Genomic DNA, 18063 nt, shown 5'->3' on the forward strand with positions numbered 1-18063 from the left:
GTGTAAATGGTCAGAGATAAGTTCTAATTGCTGAATGTGAATCATTTCTTTAGTAATAGACAGAGTAGTAAGTTATTTGAACTTGATTAGTCATGGTTCAAAAGATCTGTCGCTAAGTAATTTGATGTCTATAGGGTATGCGGAATTTATGATTATTTTGCAGTCCCTGTTTTTCGGTGTTCTTACCGGCGGCTATTTGGGTACATTAATTCTTTTCACTTTTTTACTTGCGTGACCTTTGACCTAGATTATTACTGGTTTGTGCATCCAGGAGATAGTTTTAACTTTATAAGCTTGGTTGAGGTAGTGAGTGGTCCGAGTTCAGTTGGTTTGTGTTTTGTGATTATTCATGGAAGGTCAGGTTGGTTGGATAAACGTGAGTGGAAATTTACAAAACTTGCAAAAGTTTTCTGAAACTTCAAAGGTGTAGAGGTTTAATGTTTTGCTAATATCATGATGGCCAGCCATCTTTATACTTTGGAAAACAATGTCTTTGCTGGTTTCGTGTTTTACACCGTTTTGCTTTTGATGAAAATGCTACTAATGACCGTACTGACCACCACAAAACGTCAGATCCACAAAGCGTTTCACTCGCCAGAGGACACGTCCAGAGCCGGCACCAATCCAGAAGCAAGGAAGAAATCTCTATTGCCCAATGAGAACGTGGAACGGGTATGACGTGAATATATTTTCCGCTCAATTCGGTTGCTGAGTTGAACAAGATGCTTAGTTTATCTTGATCTTGGTGTTATGTTGTAGGTGCGTAGATGTCATCGCAATGATATGGAGAACATTTATTTGTTCATTTTCTTATCACTGTTGTACATTGCTACAGATCCGCCATACGCAATGGCTATCTGGTATTTCAGGGTAAGAATTCGGCCATTATTTTGCAAAAACACGAACACATTAAACGTGTGGAGCTATGCAAAAAGTGTTACTTTTCGTTCATAGGTATACACGGTCAGCAGATTTCTTCACATGCTGGTGTATTTGAATGGAATTCGTCAACCTTTTCGTGGGCTCACTTTCGCGGCCGGATACGTAACTTGCTGGATATTGGCTATATCCACTCTACTGTCTATCGTTTAATGTTTTCTGCAACTTGGGGCTTTAACGCCTTTGATGGTCTAATCTAATTAATAAACAAGAAATTAGTAGTTCGAACATTTTAAAATGTCTTTGTGGAATTTAATCGAAGTTTAGCTCACTATGTTAAAACATGCCACATCGAAAACGTACCTTTGTAACAAATCCAATAAACAACAAAAGCTACCGGACATTTATAACAATTCACATTAACTGAATGTACGTCATGTTACTGCCAGAGAGTTATGCTTCAGTATTAATTACAGTAAGTTAGCACATGTCGCAAGTGTTTCTTAGACATGTGGAGCACAACGTCACCACGCTTGACTTAATTTTTGTGCTGGTTTCGTCATACAAAACATACATACTGCTTAGTCATTCCTGGAATTTCTGGTATGATATTGCCTGCGTGACGTTTCAACAGCTAGGTTCATATAAGACTCGGTTAGCTAACGCGGTTCTGCATTCGTTACTTTTAAGTCAGAAAAGTTGTGAAGAAGAACAGGAATCTCGTATTGTTTTTGAAGTTGTCCACAAATCGAAATGTCCAGTCCATACACCCTCGAAAATGACCTTGTCACCGATCTCGTCTTTTACGGTTCGCTGGCGCTGATCAAGACCGCGATGATGTTTATGTGGATAGCCTACTTCCGAATCCGAAACGAGTTCGTAGCTAGTCTGGACTCTGGAAGACGCTAAGATGATGGCCCCGAATGACCCGGACAAGCAGAAAGCGCTTTTGCAACACAACCAGGATGTGGAGAGGGCAAGCACCCACAATAGGTTCTTTATAACCACCTTTTGCATGAAGTAATTGTTGCGTTGCGTCATAAATATTACGTCGCGTGCAGGTACGTCGTGCTCATTTGAACGACCTTGAAAACGTGATACCTTTCGTGTTGTTGGGTTTGCTTTGTGTGGGCACCAACCCTGACCCTGCCTTAGAGCTTTGGCACTTCAGGGTAAATATTAGTTGAAATACTTTGCTCACAGATTACGCTGTTATTGAGTAACTAAAGACTGTCTTTATTGCAATAGATATTTCTTGTTGCTCGCGTTTTGCATTCCATCGCATATGTGAACGCACTGCGCCAACCTCTGCGTGGTATCGGGTTCGGAATCGGCCTCTTGGCCTTTGGTTCGATGGCTTTTCAAACCGTCCACGCACTGTGTTGAAAACTTGGCATCCAACATCAAGTGCTTTCGATTAGAAGAATTATGGAATTGGCGTTAATCATGATGTAATAAAATTACAAGTTTAATCGTTTGAATATTGTTGTGGAAGTAAGTGTAAATGGTCAGAGATAAGTTCTAATTGCTGAATGTGAATCATTTCTGTAGTAATAGACAGAGTACTAAGTTATTTAAACTTGATTAGATAGTCATGATTCAAAAGATCTGTCCCTAAGTAATCAATAGGGTATGCGGAATTTATGGTTATTTTGCAGTCCCTGTTTTTCGGTGGTCTTACCGGCGGCTATTAAATCTTTTCTCTTTTTTACTTGCGTGACCTTTAACCTAGATTATTACTGGTTTGTGCATCCACGAGATAGTTTTAACTTTATAACTTATAAGCTTGGTTGAGGTAGTGAGTGGTCCCAGTTCAGTTGGTTTGTGTTTTGTGATTATTCATTGAAGGTCAGGTTGGTTAGCTACTTATTCTTGGATAAACATGAGTGGAAATTTACAAAACTTGCAAAAGTTTTCTGAAATTTCAAAGGTGTAGAGGCTTAATGTTTTGCTAATATCATGATGACCAGCCATCTTTATACTTTGGAAAACAATGTCTTTGCTGGTTTCGTGTTTTACACCGTTTTGCTTTTGATGAAAATGCTACTAATGACCGTACTGACCACCACAAAACGTCAGATCCACAAAGCGTTTCACTCGCCAGAGGACACGTCCAGAGCCGGCACCAATCCAGAAGCAAGGAAGAAATCTCTATTGCCCAATGAGAACGTGGAACGGGTATGACGTGAATATATTTTCCGCTCAATTCGGTTTCTGAGTTGAACAAGATGCTTAGTTTATCTTGATCTTGGTGTTATGTTGTAGGTGCGTAGATGTCATCGCAATGATATGGAGAACATTTATTTGTTCATTTTCTTATCACTGTTGTACATTGCTACAGATCCGCCATACGCAATGGCTATCTGGTATTTCAGGGTAAGAATTCGGCCATTATTTTGCAAAAACACGAACACATTAAACGTGTGGAGCTATGCAAAAAGTGTTACTTTTCGTTCATAGGTATACACGGTCAGCAGATTTCTTCACATGCTGGTGTATTTGAATGGGATTGGTCAACCCTTTCGTGGGCTCACTTTCGCGGCCGGATACGTAACTTGCTGGATATTGGCTATATCCACTCTACTGTCTATCGTTTAATGTTTTCTGCAACTTGGGGCTTTAACGCCTTTGATGGTCTAATCTAATTAATAAACAAGAAATTAGTAGTTCGAACATTTTAAAACGTCTCTGTCGAATTTAATCAAAGTTTAGCTCCCTATGTTAAAACATGCCACATCGAAAACGTACCTTTGTAACAAATCCAATAAACAGCAAAAGCTACCGGACGTTTATAACAATTCATATTAACAGAATGTACGTCATGTTACTGCCAGAGAGTCATGCTTCAGTATTATTTACAGTAAGTCAGCACATGTCACAAGTGTTTCTTAGACATGTGGAGCACAACGTCACCACGCTTGACTTAATTTTTGTGCTGGTTCCATCATACAAAACATACATACTGCTTAGTCATTCCTGGAATTTCTGGTATGATATTGCCTGCGTGACGTTTCAACAGCTAGGTTCATATAAGACTCGGTTTGCTAACGCGGTTCTGCATTCGTTACTTTTTAGTCAGAAAAGTTCTGAAGAAGAACAGGAATCTCGTATTGTTTTTGAAGTTGTCCACAAATCGAAATGTCCAGTCCATACACCCTCGAAAATGACCTTGTCACCGGTCTCGTCTTTTACGGTGCGCTGGCTCTGATCAAGACCACGATGATGTCTATGTGGACAGCCTACTTCCGATTTCGAAACGAGTCTGTACCCAGTCTGGAAGACGCCAAGATGATGGCCCCGAATGACCCGGACAAGCAGAAAGCGCTTTTGCAACCCAACCAGGATGTGGAGAGGGCAAGCACCCACAATAGGTTCTTTATAACCACCTTTTGCATGAAGTAATTGTTGCGTTGCGTCATAAATATTACGTCATATGCAGGTACGTCGTGCTCATTTGAACGACCTTGAAAATGTGATACCTTTCGTATTGTTGGGTTTGCTTTATGTGGGCACCAACCCTGACCCTGCCATAGGGCTCTGGCACTTATGGGTAAATATTAGTTGAAATACTTTGCTCACAGATTACGCTGTTATTGAGTAACTAAAGACTGTCTTTGTTGCAATAGATATTTCTTGTTGCTCGCGTTTTGCATTCCATCGCATACGTGAACGCACTGCGCCAACCGTGGTTACCACTGCGTGGTATCGGGTTCGCAATCGGCCTCTTGGCCTTTCGTTCGATGGCTTTTGAAACCGTCCACGCACTGTGTTGAAAACTTGGCATCCAACATCCACTGTGTTGACAACCGCCTAAACTTTTGTACTTGTTTAGGACTTATGTACAGCCATCTTTTGTGTTAACGCTTTTTTTGCAATTTGAAATAAATAAGTTACACGCACAAACGTCTTCAAAATGGTGCTGTCTTTGACAGATAAAGGAGTAGGTCAAAGTTGAACCGAATGACAAAGCAAAACTGCTGCAATTATCGGTATCATACGGGCGACCTTTTTCTGATGTTAATTTTTGGTACAGTGGTTTACTTAATGATCCTGCACGATGAAGTTATGACGTTGTCGTTTCCTAGCTATTGCATCATCAGAAATATGACACCATATATCAGGGCTACTCAACTGGCGGACCGCGGTCCGAATGCGGACCTTTTCAGTGTTGAATCCGAACCTTATCTGTCTCAGTATTTACGCAAATGAAATCGTTCATCATTAGTTTTGTTATTCCTGCTTATTCAATTAATCAGCGAGTGTGTAAGTGGTAGCTTAAACTAGTCTTCTAGCGGTTTTTGTTAATAGGTCGTTTGTCAATCGGGGCAGCCGGCGTTTTGCGCCATGTTTTGTTGATAAAACGATGTTTATACAAGTTTAATACAAAACCACTAAGGAGATGTAGCATTCGACAGCGCTGTTTCTGGGTAAAGCCTATCATCAGCAAGGAGCTAATTGCAAACCATAAAGAAGCTTTATGAAGTCACAATGATATCTGTGATTTCATAAAGGACACCAGTTTTTTAACAAAACCAAATCCATTATCGTTGATTTGCAAAAACAAAAAAACAGCAGACAATAGCACAATTTCAAACAAATCAAACAAGCCTTGTTGACGTCACAATGCACAGCTGCGAGTCAGCGTTTTCAAACATGAACTTCATAAAGAATAAATTTCGCATCTGTATGACCAATGAAAACTTTCACCATTGCCTTCGACTCGCTCTCACTACTTTAGAACCAAGATTTAAAGAACTAGCAAGAAATAAGAAATACCAATTCTCCCACTAGCTGTGACTAACAGAACAATAAATAAATTTCGCTTATTGCTTTTGCTAATACCGCTTTACCGGATTTTGTATATACCGTATTTCATGTGTTGTATAAAAAAAAATCCAGAGAATTTAATATTTTAAAAATAAATTAATACCCATCCAGAGAATTTTATTATTTTATATATCGTCTTTTAATACATTTGTATGACTGTAAATTATTTCATGAAAGTTATAACGGACCTAAGCAAACTTTGAACTTTTGTAACTGGACCTTTGATAAAAATAGTTGAGTAGCCCTGCCATATATCATCAGACATCATATCATCTGACATCAGACAATGACTTCAACTTAGAGTTTCAGTTTATATGACATTATCTCATTACTGAACAGCGAAATGGTCAAGAATTGAGCTGCGTCATCCTACCGAGCGTGAATATTTCTCACTCGATGAAGATTTTATAACGGAACGTGTCCGGTCCGAGGTAGGGGATGGCATTGAAAATTTTAACATCACTTGCCATTAAGACTACGTTCTTTGTCTGTTGATGGATTCTTTTCTCATCTTTGGTCACTTCGCACATTTTTTCTCTAGCATGGAGATATATCGTAAAATAAACTAAAGTAAATCTTTGCAATATGCAATTGTAATGGACCGTGATTGACAAGAAAATTTTTCTCAAAAATAGTGATTCAGTCAATACCAGGTGTTCGCCGACAGTCGCCATGTGATTATTTTATTTTTTATTTTTATTTATTTTTGGCTCTTATAGATTTCCTTTGCAGTGGCGAAAACTATTTTCTAAAAAAGTTGTGGTTTTGTACATAAAGTTTCGGCAGCGTTTATAGTTTTCTTTCAACTGTCTTTCATACCCATGGCACGTCTGTAAGCGGACATGTGTATACAGACAGTTCACTACTGTCACGTTTTCAAATGTTTTGCTATAGTTTCATATTCAACGTTTCTAGGCTCTCTTTCAGTTGGACAAATATTTGCCACAGCGTCGCTGACTCTCTCCATTTTGTTAATAAATCACAGATTTATGATTGACTATGTGACGTCATCATAGTTGTAATACGGAAAGAAATTTAATCTTCACCCAGTTGAGATTCAATCTTTGCAGGTTGCGATAGAAAAGGTTTACGAGCCGGTCACCGGTCGCATTGCGCTTTGGACGCAATTACTTATACTTTAATTCATCAAAGTTGTTTGTTTTATATGGAGCATTTTATATGTGTATTGTTTGATAAACAGCTATAAGGCGTTCTGCTTTCGTGGTGCTTTTTCAAAACGTGTAATGTTGTCAGATACCTCAGTCGATCTAATGAAATCAGTTTCGCTTCTTTCCATTTGAAGCGTTAATAACTAATCCTTAAATATGGGATGAATTCGAAGTTGAATACAGTATCGACTTTTGTTCAAGCGATAATTCAAAACTAACTCACAGAAGGCAATTTTCAGTTTTTGTACCCTGCAGAACTAGCTTAGGATACTTCCATGTCTTCCCCGTTTACTTTGCAAAATAAGGCCTTCTCTGGGCTCGTATTTTACGGCTCATTGGCATTGGTCAAAACCGCTGTCATGTCGGAATGGACGGGCTATTTTCGGGTTAAAAACCGCGCCTTTGCTAATCTGGAAGACGCAAAAATGTTTGCTGGAAAGGACAAAGACAAGCAAAAGGAATCCTTGAGAAAGGACGACCAAGTCGAGAGGGCAAGTACTAAATCGTGGTCTTTAAGATGACGGTGCTTTTCGATATCAGGTTCTTCACTAAATCATGTTCCCTACCAGGTACGTCGTGCCCATCTGAACGACCTTGAAAACGTTGTACCTTTTGTGCTGTCGGGTTTGCTTTATGTGGGTACTGATCCTGACCCTACCACAGCACTCTGGCACTTCCGGGTAAAACTTCAAATTTCTCGTTCACCTTTGATACCGTAATTTTTAGCATCCGACTGTTGTTAACCTTTTCTTCAGGTCTTCCTTGCTGCACGTGTTCTACACTCCCTTGTTTACGTGAACGGAGTCCGTCAGCCATCTCGAATGCTTACTTTCTGGGCCGGGTTGTTCACAACATTGTCAATGGCTTATCGTACTATACGCGCCGTTTGTTAACTGAAAACTTTGGTTTTTGCCCAGTCGTAACTAGGAATTTTTATTTTTAAGTAATTTATAATCAAATCGCTTTTGGGCAAGATTTTGTAATTGCAGATAGAGTTTAGTTAAAACACGGCCCAAAAATTTTGTTTTATTTTTTAAACAAATACAAACTGATGTACACTGAGTTGAAGCGTGGTTTTGGATTCATAGCTCACCTCAGATTTTGTTTCAATACGGTACACTACTTATTGAATATTCTTGTAAAATAGTTCTTGGTTTAGGATTTTATAATCAAATGAAAATCGTAAAATTGGCCTCAATCGTGACGTAGATGAAAGCTCTTGTGATGTCATACGTAATCACAGACTACATTTGTAAATTCTTAAATTTAGCTATCCCTACTGTAGATCACGTATATATCTGTTACAGCTGTACAGATTGCTTGAACTACCAATAGCTTGCTAGCTGACAGCTTATAGCCCAACCACGGCAACCAGTACGACACCGGTTTAAAGGGCAGCCGAAGGATTCACGAACGCAAATGATTGGACTACCAGATTTTTTATGTTCAAAACAATTGTAATTTCTTCAGTTACAATGCTTCACGTTGCTAACTTCTTCACATGACGACTAATCGGACGTAGGATAAACTCCGATATAACCTACGTTTCTGACCTCAGTTGACTATCGTGCAAGGAAAGCAGCAGCAGCAGCAGCAGCAGCAGCAGCAGCAGCAGCAGTAGCATGTTGTCAAGCACCTTGACTAATCTATGACACAGCAAGAGTCTTGATCTACGTCACAATGAAGGCCAAAAACTATGAATTCTTGCGATTTTCTGTTGCCAATAACTACCTAACCACGAATTATTTTTCAAAAATAGTTTACCAGAATGTTCCCTGTTGATCAAAAAACTGTAAGCCAAAAAAACTAATGAAAAAATTGCGATCAGTTGCATTACAAAGGAATACCCGTGGTGTAATGGCAATAATAATTAATTGGCAATAAAGCTATTGTAGTATTAGTATGCCAAAAATGTGAAATTGTGTACTATACTGTCTTGTGTACAGCTGGTCTTTCATTGCAAAGAGTAGGCGATTGGTCCAATTTACGTTTTAGTCGTGCAAGATAATGTTTGAAAAGCACGTGACAAGAATCATTGCAGTTTGAGCAGATTGGTTTGCTTCATTATTGCCTGAAGGTATATTGTCCAATGCGTCGATATGTCAGTACAGTTAACATTTTCTGGCTGAGTTGCTTAGTCTCGTCTCACGGACTCTTAAAACGTTGTTGTATTTCTGTTTATGTTTCGCTCTTTGATATTGAGCTGTTAAATTTAGCTGTCACGCTTGATTGCCGCAATGGTGTTACAATTCTAGCAAGCTCTTTGGTTATGAATGTGAGCAAAAGACTTTAAGATGCCAATAGTATTATTGGATGCACCTACGGTTTGTTGCAATTAAATTTGTACCTGGGTGGTCAATGCTTGTTAAAATATTGCCTCAAAATGACGTTCCCATACGATCCTAAAAACGAAGTGTTTGCTGCAAATTTTTTGCACGGTACACTTTTGCTGATGAAGAAGTTCCTAATGTCGGTTCTAACCTCGTTTTTCCGCTTGATTCGAAATGCTTTTGCCAACGCCGAATTTTTTGAAAGACTCTTTAACCAGCTTTGACGAATTTGGATGTTTCTTGCGGTCCGTTTTTCTCATTCCGACGTGACTGTCATTTCACAACCAGCTCGGTGAACTTGCTTCGTTGTTGGCTTGACCATTTCGTTTTCCATGATTATATTAGTTATTCGTACATTACTTTGAGCAGCATGTGTGTAAAACTATTTCTTAGCTAAATTCATTGATCAATTATCATATCCATCCGTACTGTTTTTGGTGAATGATCTGTGAATACACAAAACAGTATAGTGAGTATTTCTGCTAGTCGGTGCACACTGCACTGTCGTCTATATCAAATGCGATCTTGATGCGACGTTTGCATCGAAATTCGAACAACTTTCAGGGCTGTTGTTTAAATAACTTCACCGGTTACGTTTGTTTAGCGCCCGGCGGTATGGTGGTTCCGTAAATATTTGCTATTTGTTACATTTTAACGGGGAAACCTTTGAATGTGCAATAATTTGCTGGGCTTCATCCTCTGCTACAAGATCGGAGAGAAGACATACAGGTCCGCAAGGTCTTTAGTAAAGTCTAGCTGTGTGCAGCGTTTGCTCAGGCAAATTAAGAAGTTTTAGCTCTTTTACTGAATACTCTTCTCAGTCATACAAGTACATTTGCGCGACAAGCCGTTGTCTTAGCAGATAACGTCGCTCGGATTTCTAAATATGTCTAATCTCTACACCTTGGAAAACGAAGTCTTTTCCGCCCTTATATTTTACGGTACACTGGTGCTGATCAAGACATTGCTGATGGCTATATGGACAAGCTACTACAGAACGAAACATCTCTCAGTTTGGAGTAGAGAAGACGCGGTTATGTTCGCGCCAAACGACCCAGCTAAGCAGAAAGCAATGATGGCCGCGTCCCACCCGCAAGTTGAAAGGGTAAACGCTAATTCATGGTCGTCAAGATGACCTTATTCATACGTAAAAGTTTATGCGTTAGGTACGACGTGCCCATCTCAATGATCTTGAAAACGTTGTGCCATTTGTCGTGATGGCTTTGCTGTACGTGGGTATCAATCCGCCTGCAGCTACAGCTCTCTGGCACTTCAGGGTAAGTAAAAAATGGATTACGTTGGAGGTTTTCAGTTTTTCTTGCCGAACACAGTATTCCACTATTTTAACCACAAACTTCTGGTCAGCCTGATATTTAGCAGATACCACCGGGGTTATGCACTGTCATATTTTTTGTTCTGTTTATCATGTTTTCTAGATTTTCTTCGCCGCCCGGGCCTTCCATTCTCTAATATACGTGAATAGTGTGCCACAGCCGTTCAGAGGAGTCGCTTTTCTCACAGGCCTTGCCGTCACTATGTCAATGGCGTATCAGATGATTAGGGCTGTATACTGATGTTGCTTTGTTGTGTACAACCTTTATGTGTAGTAGATTACTGACTATACTAATGGTTGTTTATTTATCAATAAAATTGAATTAGTCGAGGTTGTGGCTATTTTCAGTCGACCTTCTTATAATGAAAAAGATATCGAACCAGGTTTTGCAGCCTTTGGGATAGGATGTGATACGATTGTGCAGCCCTGAAGTTTTACCTGCTGAACTATTTATGCTTTCTGGAATACCAGTTTGTCTTTGCCATGCAGACGCTTTTTGCGAATATGCATTATATTCACACATCCATTCAAACATCGACCCCATTCTTACAATACAGTATTTTGTTATGCAGTCAGCCGCTCTACGAATGCGCGTCGCCACTTCCGCATTGTGAGAAATAAGCGAGTCTTATCGTCTCCTGTATGTATCTCACTTACCACGCTTTTTGCATCCACTGTATAACGATGTTCCCGTAGTCTGTCGTGTTGTGAAACTCCCGCCTTGTTATTGTATGCTAGCACTGAAAAAGAACAGTGTTTAAAGCAACCCGGTTGCGATGTTGCCAAGTAGCGTGCAAAAGCATTTTGCCTGTTGTTTTTGCGACCAAAAGGCAGTTGTATATGAAGCGTCTTGTTACAGTGTTTCTATGCCCTTGGGTCTTTTTAGAATTGTTCATGATATAGGGCATAGGTCACTCTATAGGTTTATCAATTTTTAAAGGCAGCGTAGCCCACTGTGTTTTATTTGGGTATAAGCTGTTGTAGAATCGCTGAAAACACAACAGTGGCGTCTCGTGGTAGAGTCGCGTGCAGTCATCTGCAGAGAGGATTTGGTTTACGTTCATTAGCCTTCTCAGTCATGTGCAAAGCCATGTCTGTTCTTGTCATAACCGTCAGCGAACTTGTGAAGCCAGAGATGAAATGCAGTTATTATGAATACTAGCTCTTTGCGTAGTTATGTTCATTTACTTTGTCCTGTTGTAGAATACAGATAATAATTAGAAGATTTATAGTTACTCAGTTTTGTAGATAGAATTAGTCGTTTATAACACGATGTCTAGTCCGTTTACTCTTGACAACGAATCCTTTTCAAGCCTTGTGCTGTACGGCAGCTTGGCATTAGGCAAGACTTTCTTGATGGCTCCATTGACTGGTTACTACCGGAAGAAATATCGTTCTTACGTCAATCCGCAAGTCGATCGGGCAAGTGTATTGAGTTTGTACTCCGTCTACTGTAATAGGGTTATTTGTACGTTATTGTACGTACTCTTTTCCATGCAGTAATCGTAATTAGGAACATCCCGGTCATTATTGTGACGGCAACTGCCAACATCAACGACACACGTTTGGCTTGCCGCATATGCAAGTTAAAGGTTAAATATCTGAATCCTGCTTTAGGTTCGTGGTGCACATTCAAACGACGTTGAAAACGTGGTGCCTTTTGTCGTGTTGGGTTTATTGTACGTTGCTACTAATCCCAACCCTACAGTTGCTCTCTGGCACTTCAGGGTAAGTAATTTTGTTCGGAAATTTTGAGAAGACTGTATTGGTACCAGTTTTGATTGTCTTTGTGTACCAAGGTTTTTTTGGCTTCCCGCATCGCACATTCCTACATCTACGTCAGCAGCAACCGTCAGCCGCACCGATTCATATCGTTTGTGGTTGGGTTGTCTACATGTTTCTCCATGCTGGCACAAACTATTCGCGCAGTGCTTTAACCTTGTCAGGAACTATTTGCATGTCGTGTCTGTTCTTTGATTTTTATGTTTATATCTTCATCGAATATTGTGTGTAAAATTACCTAGACTTTCTTGTAACGATCTCTTTTATACGGTAACGTTCAGTTATTTCGAGGGTGCTGAAACAAGTTCTAGCAAAAGTAAGTTTCGCAGATACTGAGAATACCGGACGTTGTGCAACATGCAATAACATTAGTCTGTAGCAAAAGTTCGCCGTTATCTGTACTAAGCAGTTTTACGTTTGTGGTTAGGTTGTTTAGCTATGACACTGATGGAAAAATGCTATTTAGGTCAGCTAAAACTTTGCTGTGTATTAGAATCGATAGTCGCGATAACTAATTTATACTGTAATGGTGACATGTCAAAAAGTAATCTTGAGTTGCATAACTCGTGCTTGTGACCAAGTTAAACCGTTTTTTCGTTCCGTTGAAGAAATATATTCTAGTAAGTGATTATTTCACAGTAACTTAGTCACGTGGCTTCGTGTTAAATATAGACTTTTATGTTGGGAAAGGAGAGATACAAAAGGCTGATTTCAGTAAGTTACCTTAAGTGAAGGCTACTGAATGAAAAACGATGTCTTCGAAAGTTAATTTTTCTCCGGAAATAATGACGGTTTCAATCCTAACATGGCTCAGCCTGACGTGACTTGGCAAAATATGTTTCACGCACCATCAACGTTTGCTTACATTACTTAAGACAAGAAAAAAGAAGGGTGTTTGTATTTTAACAACTTGTGCTGGCCCAAGGCATTGCGAAAAACAGGACGAAAGCTAATCGTCAGTTGTCAGTCTATTATAGTCTTGGTATCAAGTGTCATATAAGGATTGTATAGCCAGTCAGCAAACGAAGTTTAGTATGGAATTTAGTCTAAAGAATGAAGTTGTAGCTTCTTTCGCTTTGTATGCGACTCTAGTCGTGTTAAAGGTGATGCTCATGTCCGCAATAACGGCATTCTACCGAGTTACTACAAAAACTTTCATCAACGAAGAAGATGTCTCGGCTTTCGGCAGCAGCACTCAAGCGAAAGGAAAACCGTCCACAGCACACCACCCTAACATCGAACGGGTTAGTTTTCCTTTTCCCACTTCAATTCGAATTCTTGTTTGATTGCATGGGACGCAGTAACTGTGTACACTACAATACTGACGCGGTTGGGCGTTTGCAGGTTCGCCGAGCACATTTGAACGATATTGAAAACGTTTTCGCCTTTGTTCTTATCGGAATTCTATACTTGCTAACCAACCCTAGTGTGGATACAGCTACACTGCATTTCAAGGCGAGTATTATCATCAGACACATTGTCAGTTGATGTCATTTACCACACCCAATTTATACTTAACTGACTGTTCCTCAGGTATTTGCCGGCGCCAGGTTTGGCCACACAATAGCCTACCTGATACCGATACCGCAGCCTTCAAGGTTCTTGCTCTGTGCTACTGGCTGGGTTGCTACGGCATCGATGGCGTTTACAATTCTCTCTACAGTTATAATGTGACCTGTGGCCAGCTTTCATGCCATTTGATATGTACATTATCTCTTTTTACTGGAGCGCCTTTACTAATTGTATGACGAATACATTGTCAAAACCACGACATTATCGATTCTACGAAATACATAACCAGTTTATCCAGATGTTTGTTTGAAAGTTTTCTCACGAATGCGTTTTTATAACAACGTGATGAAATGGTGTTCGTTTATGCATGGAAACCTGCTAGTGATGCAGAAATTCCACTTCAATGGATGTCGGCAATCGTGCATGACTTCGCTACGAAGAATTCGCTCAGTTAAACTTCGAATAGAGGTTATTGTCAGCTTCAGTTACGTTACAGACCACCTTTAAAAGCCCGAAGCAAGATTTAAACGTGCGTTACATTTACTGTAAATTTCAATAAGTTAAAGGTCTTCACCGAATGTGAAAGTTACATTAATGCCCCATGAAGAATCATTTTCCTCATTTATTTTCGCAGTCCTGTATAAGCCATGGCATTGTGTTAAAGTTGTGTGCGTACGAAAATAACTCCTCTAAGTTTAAACGCGCTGTCTGTTTGCCTGAATTATACAAGCTTAAAGTGAGGGACAAGTCCAAAACCAAGTTGATCTTATATGAACGAACTCTTTTAACTGAACGTTCTGGTAAAGTATTTTTGAAAAATAATCGTGGTTAGGTAGTTATCGGCAACAGAAAATCGCAAAAAGTCTCAGTTTTGGCCTTTATTGTGAGATAGATGAAGATAGACTAATCTATGACATATAAAGAGCCTTGATCTAACGTCACAATTGAGGCCAATTTTACAATTTTCATTTGTTTATAATTACTAGGGCAACCAAAAGTCAATATGGTCAATTTTTTTTAACCTGCTCAGAATGCTATCAAACAAGCACAATACAAATTTCAGCTTTGTACGACGTGTGGTATAGAAGTTATTAGGTCAAATAAAGTCAAAATGTTACGTTAGGTCAAAATACGGTCAAATTGTTTCTTTAGGTCTTCTTTTTAGGTCAAAATCTATTAAACTTGTAATTTTGTAACCATTTTGTAATATTATTCTTCCGTTTTTCTCTTTTCTTGTACCGCAAACAATTCCAGTGCCCCAAATTATACTTAGAACCCAAGCCACAAAGAGAGGGAAGGCCTTTCAGCGCGTCTGGTGACGTCACGATGTGAAGGCATTGCATTTGAAACTGCAAGTTGTCAATCTTGATACGCAGAAACGAAAAAAAGTCAACACTAGAAAAGGGTTTTGTCAATTTTTAATACAGTTTTAGATTAGAAAGTTGCTGTAGACAGTGTAGAGACTATCAGTATAGCGTTTTTCAAAATAAGGTCAAAATTTAAACTTTTTAGGTCAAAATAAGGTCAAAATGTAAACTTTTAGGTCAAAATAAGGTCAAAATTTGCAAATTTTAAGGTCAAAATTTAAACTTTTTAGGTCAAAAAACTGGTTGCCCTAATAATTACCTAACCAAGAACTATTTTTCAAAACTATTTTACCAGAATATTCAATAAGTAGTGTTCTTTCATATAAGAGCAACATGTTTTTGGACTTACATATGCGGGCATGTAGTCTACTGCAGTAACGCATCATGTAGGCCTACTCGCTACCAACGAGCATGTCCTCTATAAATGTAGTTTAATGAACGCGGTCGACATAGACTCGGCAATGGACTAAGTTACCGGAATTAGCACACCACTGTATGCTCTGTTATAGCCTGGCTAAACAATGACCCGAAAGTCATCAATTACTGCTTCCGCTATTGTTTGTGTTTTGTTTAATTGTTGTAATAACATCTTACGTGCAATTTCGCCTTAGGAAGGAAATTAAAAATTAATCAGATATGCAAGCAGTGTCCTGGCTTTCCTCCGTAAGCCGTATCAGTTTATCACAGCAGGGGTACAATGTCGGATAGTTTCGCATTTTTAATACAAAACTGCGTGAGATGCAGCGTGGTTCGTCTTCTTCGTCCTTTCCATTATGATAAATTTATAATTGACGCATTGGTCAAACGGTTAATTATCCGTAATGTTGAATATAGATAACGCTCGCTCCAACTAAACTATTAAATTATTAGCTTCGAAAGTTTGTCTGCAAAGATTTCCAGAGCTTGAATAGAATGTATTTTTTCACTTGTCTTCAGTTACAAGTGTCTATACTTCACCGTCCACATTTACAGTGTCCCAACCTCATTTATTGACATGCTCTTCCGTTTATGAATTGTTCTTTCGACGTTGGTGCACTGATCCTCACACTGTTTCCGTAAAGTGTTTCGGCTGAGTTATTATCGAAGTCTTGGGCCTTCCGCCCGCGCTATCCCTTTTAGAATAATGCGCGCTTTGAACCATTAAAACTTGTTTCGTCAACTTCCCCCTTTCGGCGGTCACTTCCTCCCTCGGACAGTAGCTTCCGGTCATTTTCTCCAGGATCAAGTACAGGAGCAAGAGGAGCAGAAATCCGGCGCATGATACCAAAGTCGTCCAACCAGGATGAAAGTCAAAGTCTTCGAAATGGTCATGAACCGTCGTGGTCCGTAAAATGGATTCAATCGTTGAAGTTGTAGACCTGCACAAGGATAAGAGCGGATTAGATATTCTGCTAAATGGTGGATTCAGCCGGATTCTTACTCCAGTATCATTTGCTTTAAAGCCCGGCTCTTTGAATAGACAACGCCTGCTGCAACGTTTAAATACCTTTATCATGTCAAGATTACACCGTTTTTCGATGTGGTTTTGCTGCAATTAAACAGTGCAAGTGCTAGCCACCGCAAAAGCAGGGCATCCCATTGATGTGATGAAACACACTTCAGTTATAAGGTGACTTGTTGAAGCAGTATATTGGTTTCACGCTTGTCGAGTTTTGACATTCGATGTCTTACCCGCCATTCCAATCAACCAAGCTGTCAACTTCATCATCAATAACTTGAGATAACGTCATAATTTCGTTGATTAAACAAAGACGTTTGATGCGGAAATGCTTGTCAGATTCTTGTTGTGCCTCGATTTCGCTAAAAAAAACATTGATACAAAGCGGTTATACTGTTCTTCTTACGTCACTTCTGACCCTATACGTGTAACTTTTCTACGCAATTTTTTACATTCTTACTTCAACACCCTGTTAGATCTATGTCACTTTTAAATTAGCAACATCAGTTTTGCTAAATTTGGTTCAAACTCTTTTGTAACCTGTCATTATATAAATTAGTTCCCTTCGTTACGCATCCATTACGTATCATTACACAGTAAAATATAACGTGGAAACAGTGTTTTAAGTTATCTTAAGTACCAGAAAAGCGTCCTTCATATAAGGTTCTTCTAGAGAGCTTCAATGCCGCGGCTAAACACCATTAGGTTATTTCTTATAATTAAATATTGCAACTAGCACTTGGCCATTGTTCTGGGCTAAACGGTCCAAAGGGAATTAAATATCTTGTTATCATCGTCTTAATTTCTTTTTAACACGGCCTTCTACAGAAGCGGTCATGTTCGCCACACAACCCTGACGTTAGAAGCATTTGCTATTAGCTGAACATGTTCCACGCTTGTTTCTTAGAGCTCTGCTCTTATGTTTAGAACCAAGCTGCTACTAATATGTTTTCAATGCCGAGGAGCTTCTGACAACATTGACTTTTATCTGCACCAATCTGTCTGTAATTCTGGATATAGATGACTGCCCGTGCTTTATGATTCGTAATACATTTCCCTTTGTTCCCCATGATCGGATTTAAACATTTATAAGCCGTTGCTTATAGCAGTTGCAAGCCTGTAGCATGGTGGTTTAGATTCGCCCATCACCCAATTTATCCATATTGCGGAAGAAATTTAAACAATAGATAAAATCTTTGTTCCAGTATCCATTTCACCCGGGTCGTTCTATTATATTTAGTCGCTTTGGGCGAGCTGTGACCGACTTTCTATCGATCTACATGAAATATTTTTGAACATGATTCACTTTTTTATAAAAGCATCTGGTCTGCATTTTACTGAATTTTATATCAGGTTTTCGAACTGTATATGCTTTATGCAGCTTTTTTCATTCGCCGTCGTACACGCATTTGGCCAAAGAGCTAAG

General features: G+C 39.3%; 9 protein-coding genes across 10 annotated transcripts in view; 8 read left to right on the forward strand and 1 right to left on the reverse strand.

Annotated features, from left to right (window-relative positions):
* LOC143459218 (E3 ubiquitin-protein ligase RNF123-like) overlaps positions 1-18063 on the forward strand; it is a 42838-nt gene that overhangs the window by 21843 nt on the left and 2932 nt on the right. The gene's annotated exons all lie outside the window — the stretch shown is intronic.
* On the forward strand, positions 49-1332 carry LOC143459223 (microsomal glutathione S-transferase 1-like). The gene is made up of 3 exons (XM_076956269.1): positions 49-672; positions 760-870; positions 955-1332. The coding sequence occupies exons 1-3, from the start codon at positions 454-456 to the stop codon at positions 1090-1092; spliced, it is 468 nt and encodes a 155-aa protein (XP_076812384.1). The 5' UTR covers positions 49-453; the 3' UTR covers positions 1093-1332.
* On the forward strand, positions 2267-3662 carry LOC143459221 (microsomal glutathione S-transferase 1-like). Its single transcript, XM_076956266.1, has 3 exons — positions 2267-3057; positions 3145-3255; positions 3340-3662. The coding sequence occupies exons 1-3, from the start codon at positions 2839-2841 to the stop codon at positions 3475-3477; spliced, it is 468 nt and encodes a 155-aa protein (XP_076812381.1). The 5' UTR covers positions 2267-2838; the 3' UTR covers positions 3478-3662.
* LOC143459220 (microsomal glutathione S-transferase 1-like) lies at positions 3733-4655 on the forward strand. Its single transcript, XM_076956265.1, has 4 exons — positions 3733-3867; positions 3955-4233; positions 4319-4429; positions 4506-4655. Exons 2-4 carry the CDS (start codon positions 4018-4020, stop codon positions 4650-4652), a joined length of 474 nt encoding a protein of 157 aa, XP_076812380.1. The 5' UTR covers positions 3733-3867; positions 3955-4017; the 3' UTR covers positions 4653-4655.
* On the forward strand, positions 7151-7937 carry LOC143459225 (microsomal glutathione S-transferase 1-like). Its single transcript, XM_076956271.1, has 3 exons — positions 7151-7366; positions 7445-7555; positions 7631-7937. The coding sequence occupies exons 1-3, from the start codon at positions 7151-7153 to the stop codon at positions 7766-7768; spliced, it is 465 nt and encodes a 154-aa protein (XP_076812386.1). The 3' UTR covers positions 7769-7937.
* LOC143459222 (microsomal glutathione S-transferase 1-like) lies at positions 8081-10868 on the forward strand. Its single transcript, XM_076956268.1, has 3 exons — positions 8081-10310; positions 10372-10482; positions 10642-10868. Exons 1-3 carry the CDS (start codon positions 10092-10094, stop codon positions 10777-10779), a joined length of 468 nt encoding a protein of 155 aa, XP_076812383.1. The 5' UTR covers positions 8081-10091; the 3' UTR covers positions 10780-10868.
* LOC143459228 (microsomal glutathione S-transferase 1-like) lies at positions 11514-12574 on the forward strand. The gene is made up of 3 exons (XM_076956273.1): positions 11514-11960; positions 12156-12266; positions 12338-12574. The coding sequence occupies exons 1-3, from the start codon at positions 11811-11813 to the stop codon at positions 12473-12475; spliced, it is 399 nt and encodes a 132-aa protein (XP_076812388.1). The 5' UTR covers positions 11514-11810; the 3' UTR covers positions 12476-12574.
* On the forward strand, positions 13243-14131 carry LOC143459227 (microsomal glutathione S-transferase 1-like). Its single transcript, XM_076956272.1, has 3 exons — positions 13243-13564; positions 13665-13775; positions 13854-14131. The coding sequence occupies exons 1-3, from the start codon at positions 13355-13357 to the stop codon at positions 13992-13994; spliced, it is 462 nt and encodes a 153-aa protein (XP_076812387.1). The 5' UTR covers positions 13243-13354; the 3' UTR covers positions 13995-14131.
* Positions 15733-17662, reverse strand: LOC143459229 (uncharacterized). The gene is made up of 3 exons (XM_076956274.1): positions 17278-17662; positions 16871-16999; positions 15733-16557 (listed from the first exon to the last, which is right to left on the reverse strand). The coding sequence occupies exons 2-3, from the start codon at positions 16927-16929 to the stop codon at positions 16242-16244; spliced, it is 375 nt and encodes a 124-aa protein (XP_076812389.1). The 5' UTR covers positions 16930-16999; positions 17278-17662; the 3' UTR covers positions 15733-16241.

This window comes from Clavelina lepadiformis, chromosome 5, assembly GCF_947623445.1.
Source record: "Clavelina lepadiformis chromosome 5, kaClaLepa1.1, whole genome shotgun sequence".
Taxonomy (NCBI): domain Eukaryota; kingdom Metazoa; phylum Chordata; class Ascidiacea; order Aplousobranchia; family Clavelinidae; genus Clavelina; species Clavelina lepadiformis.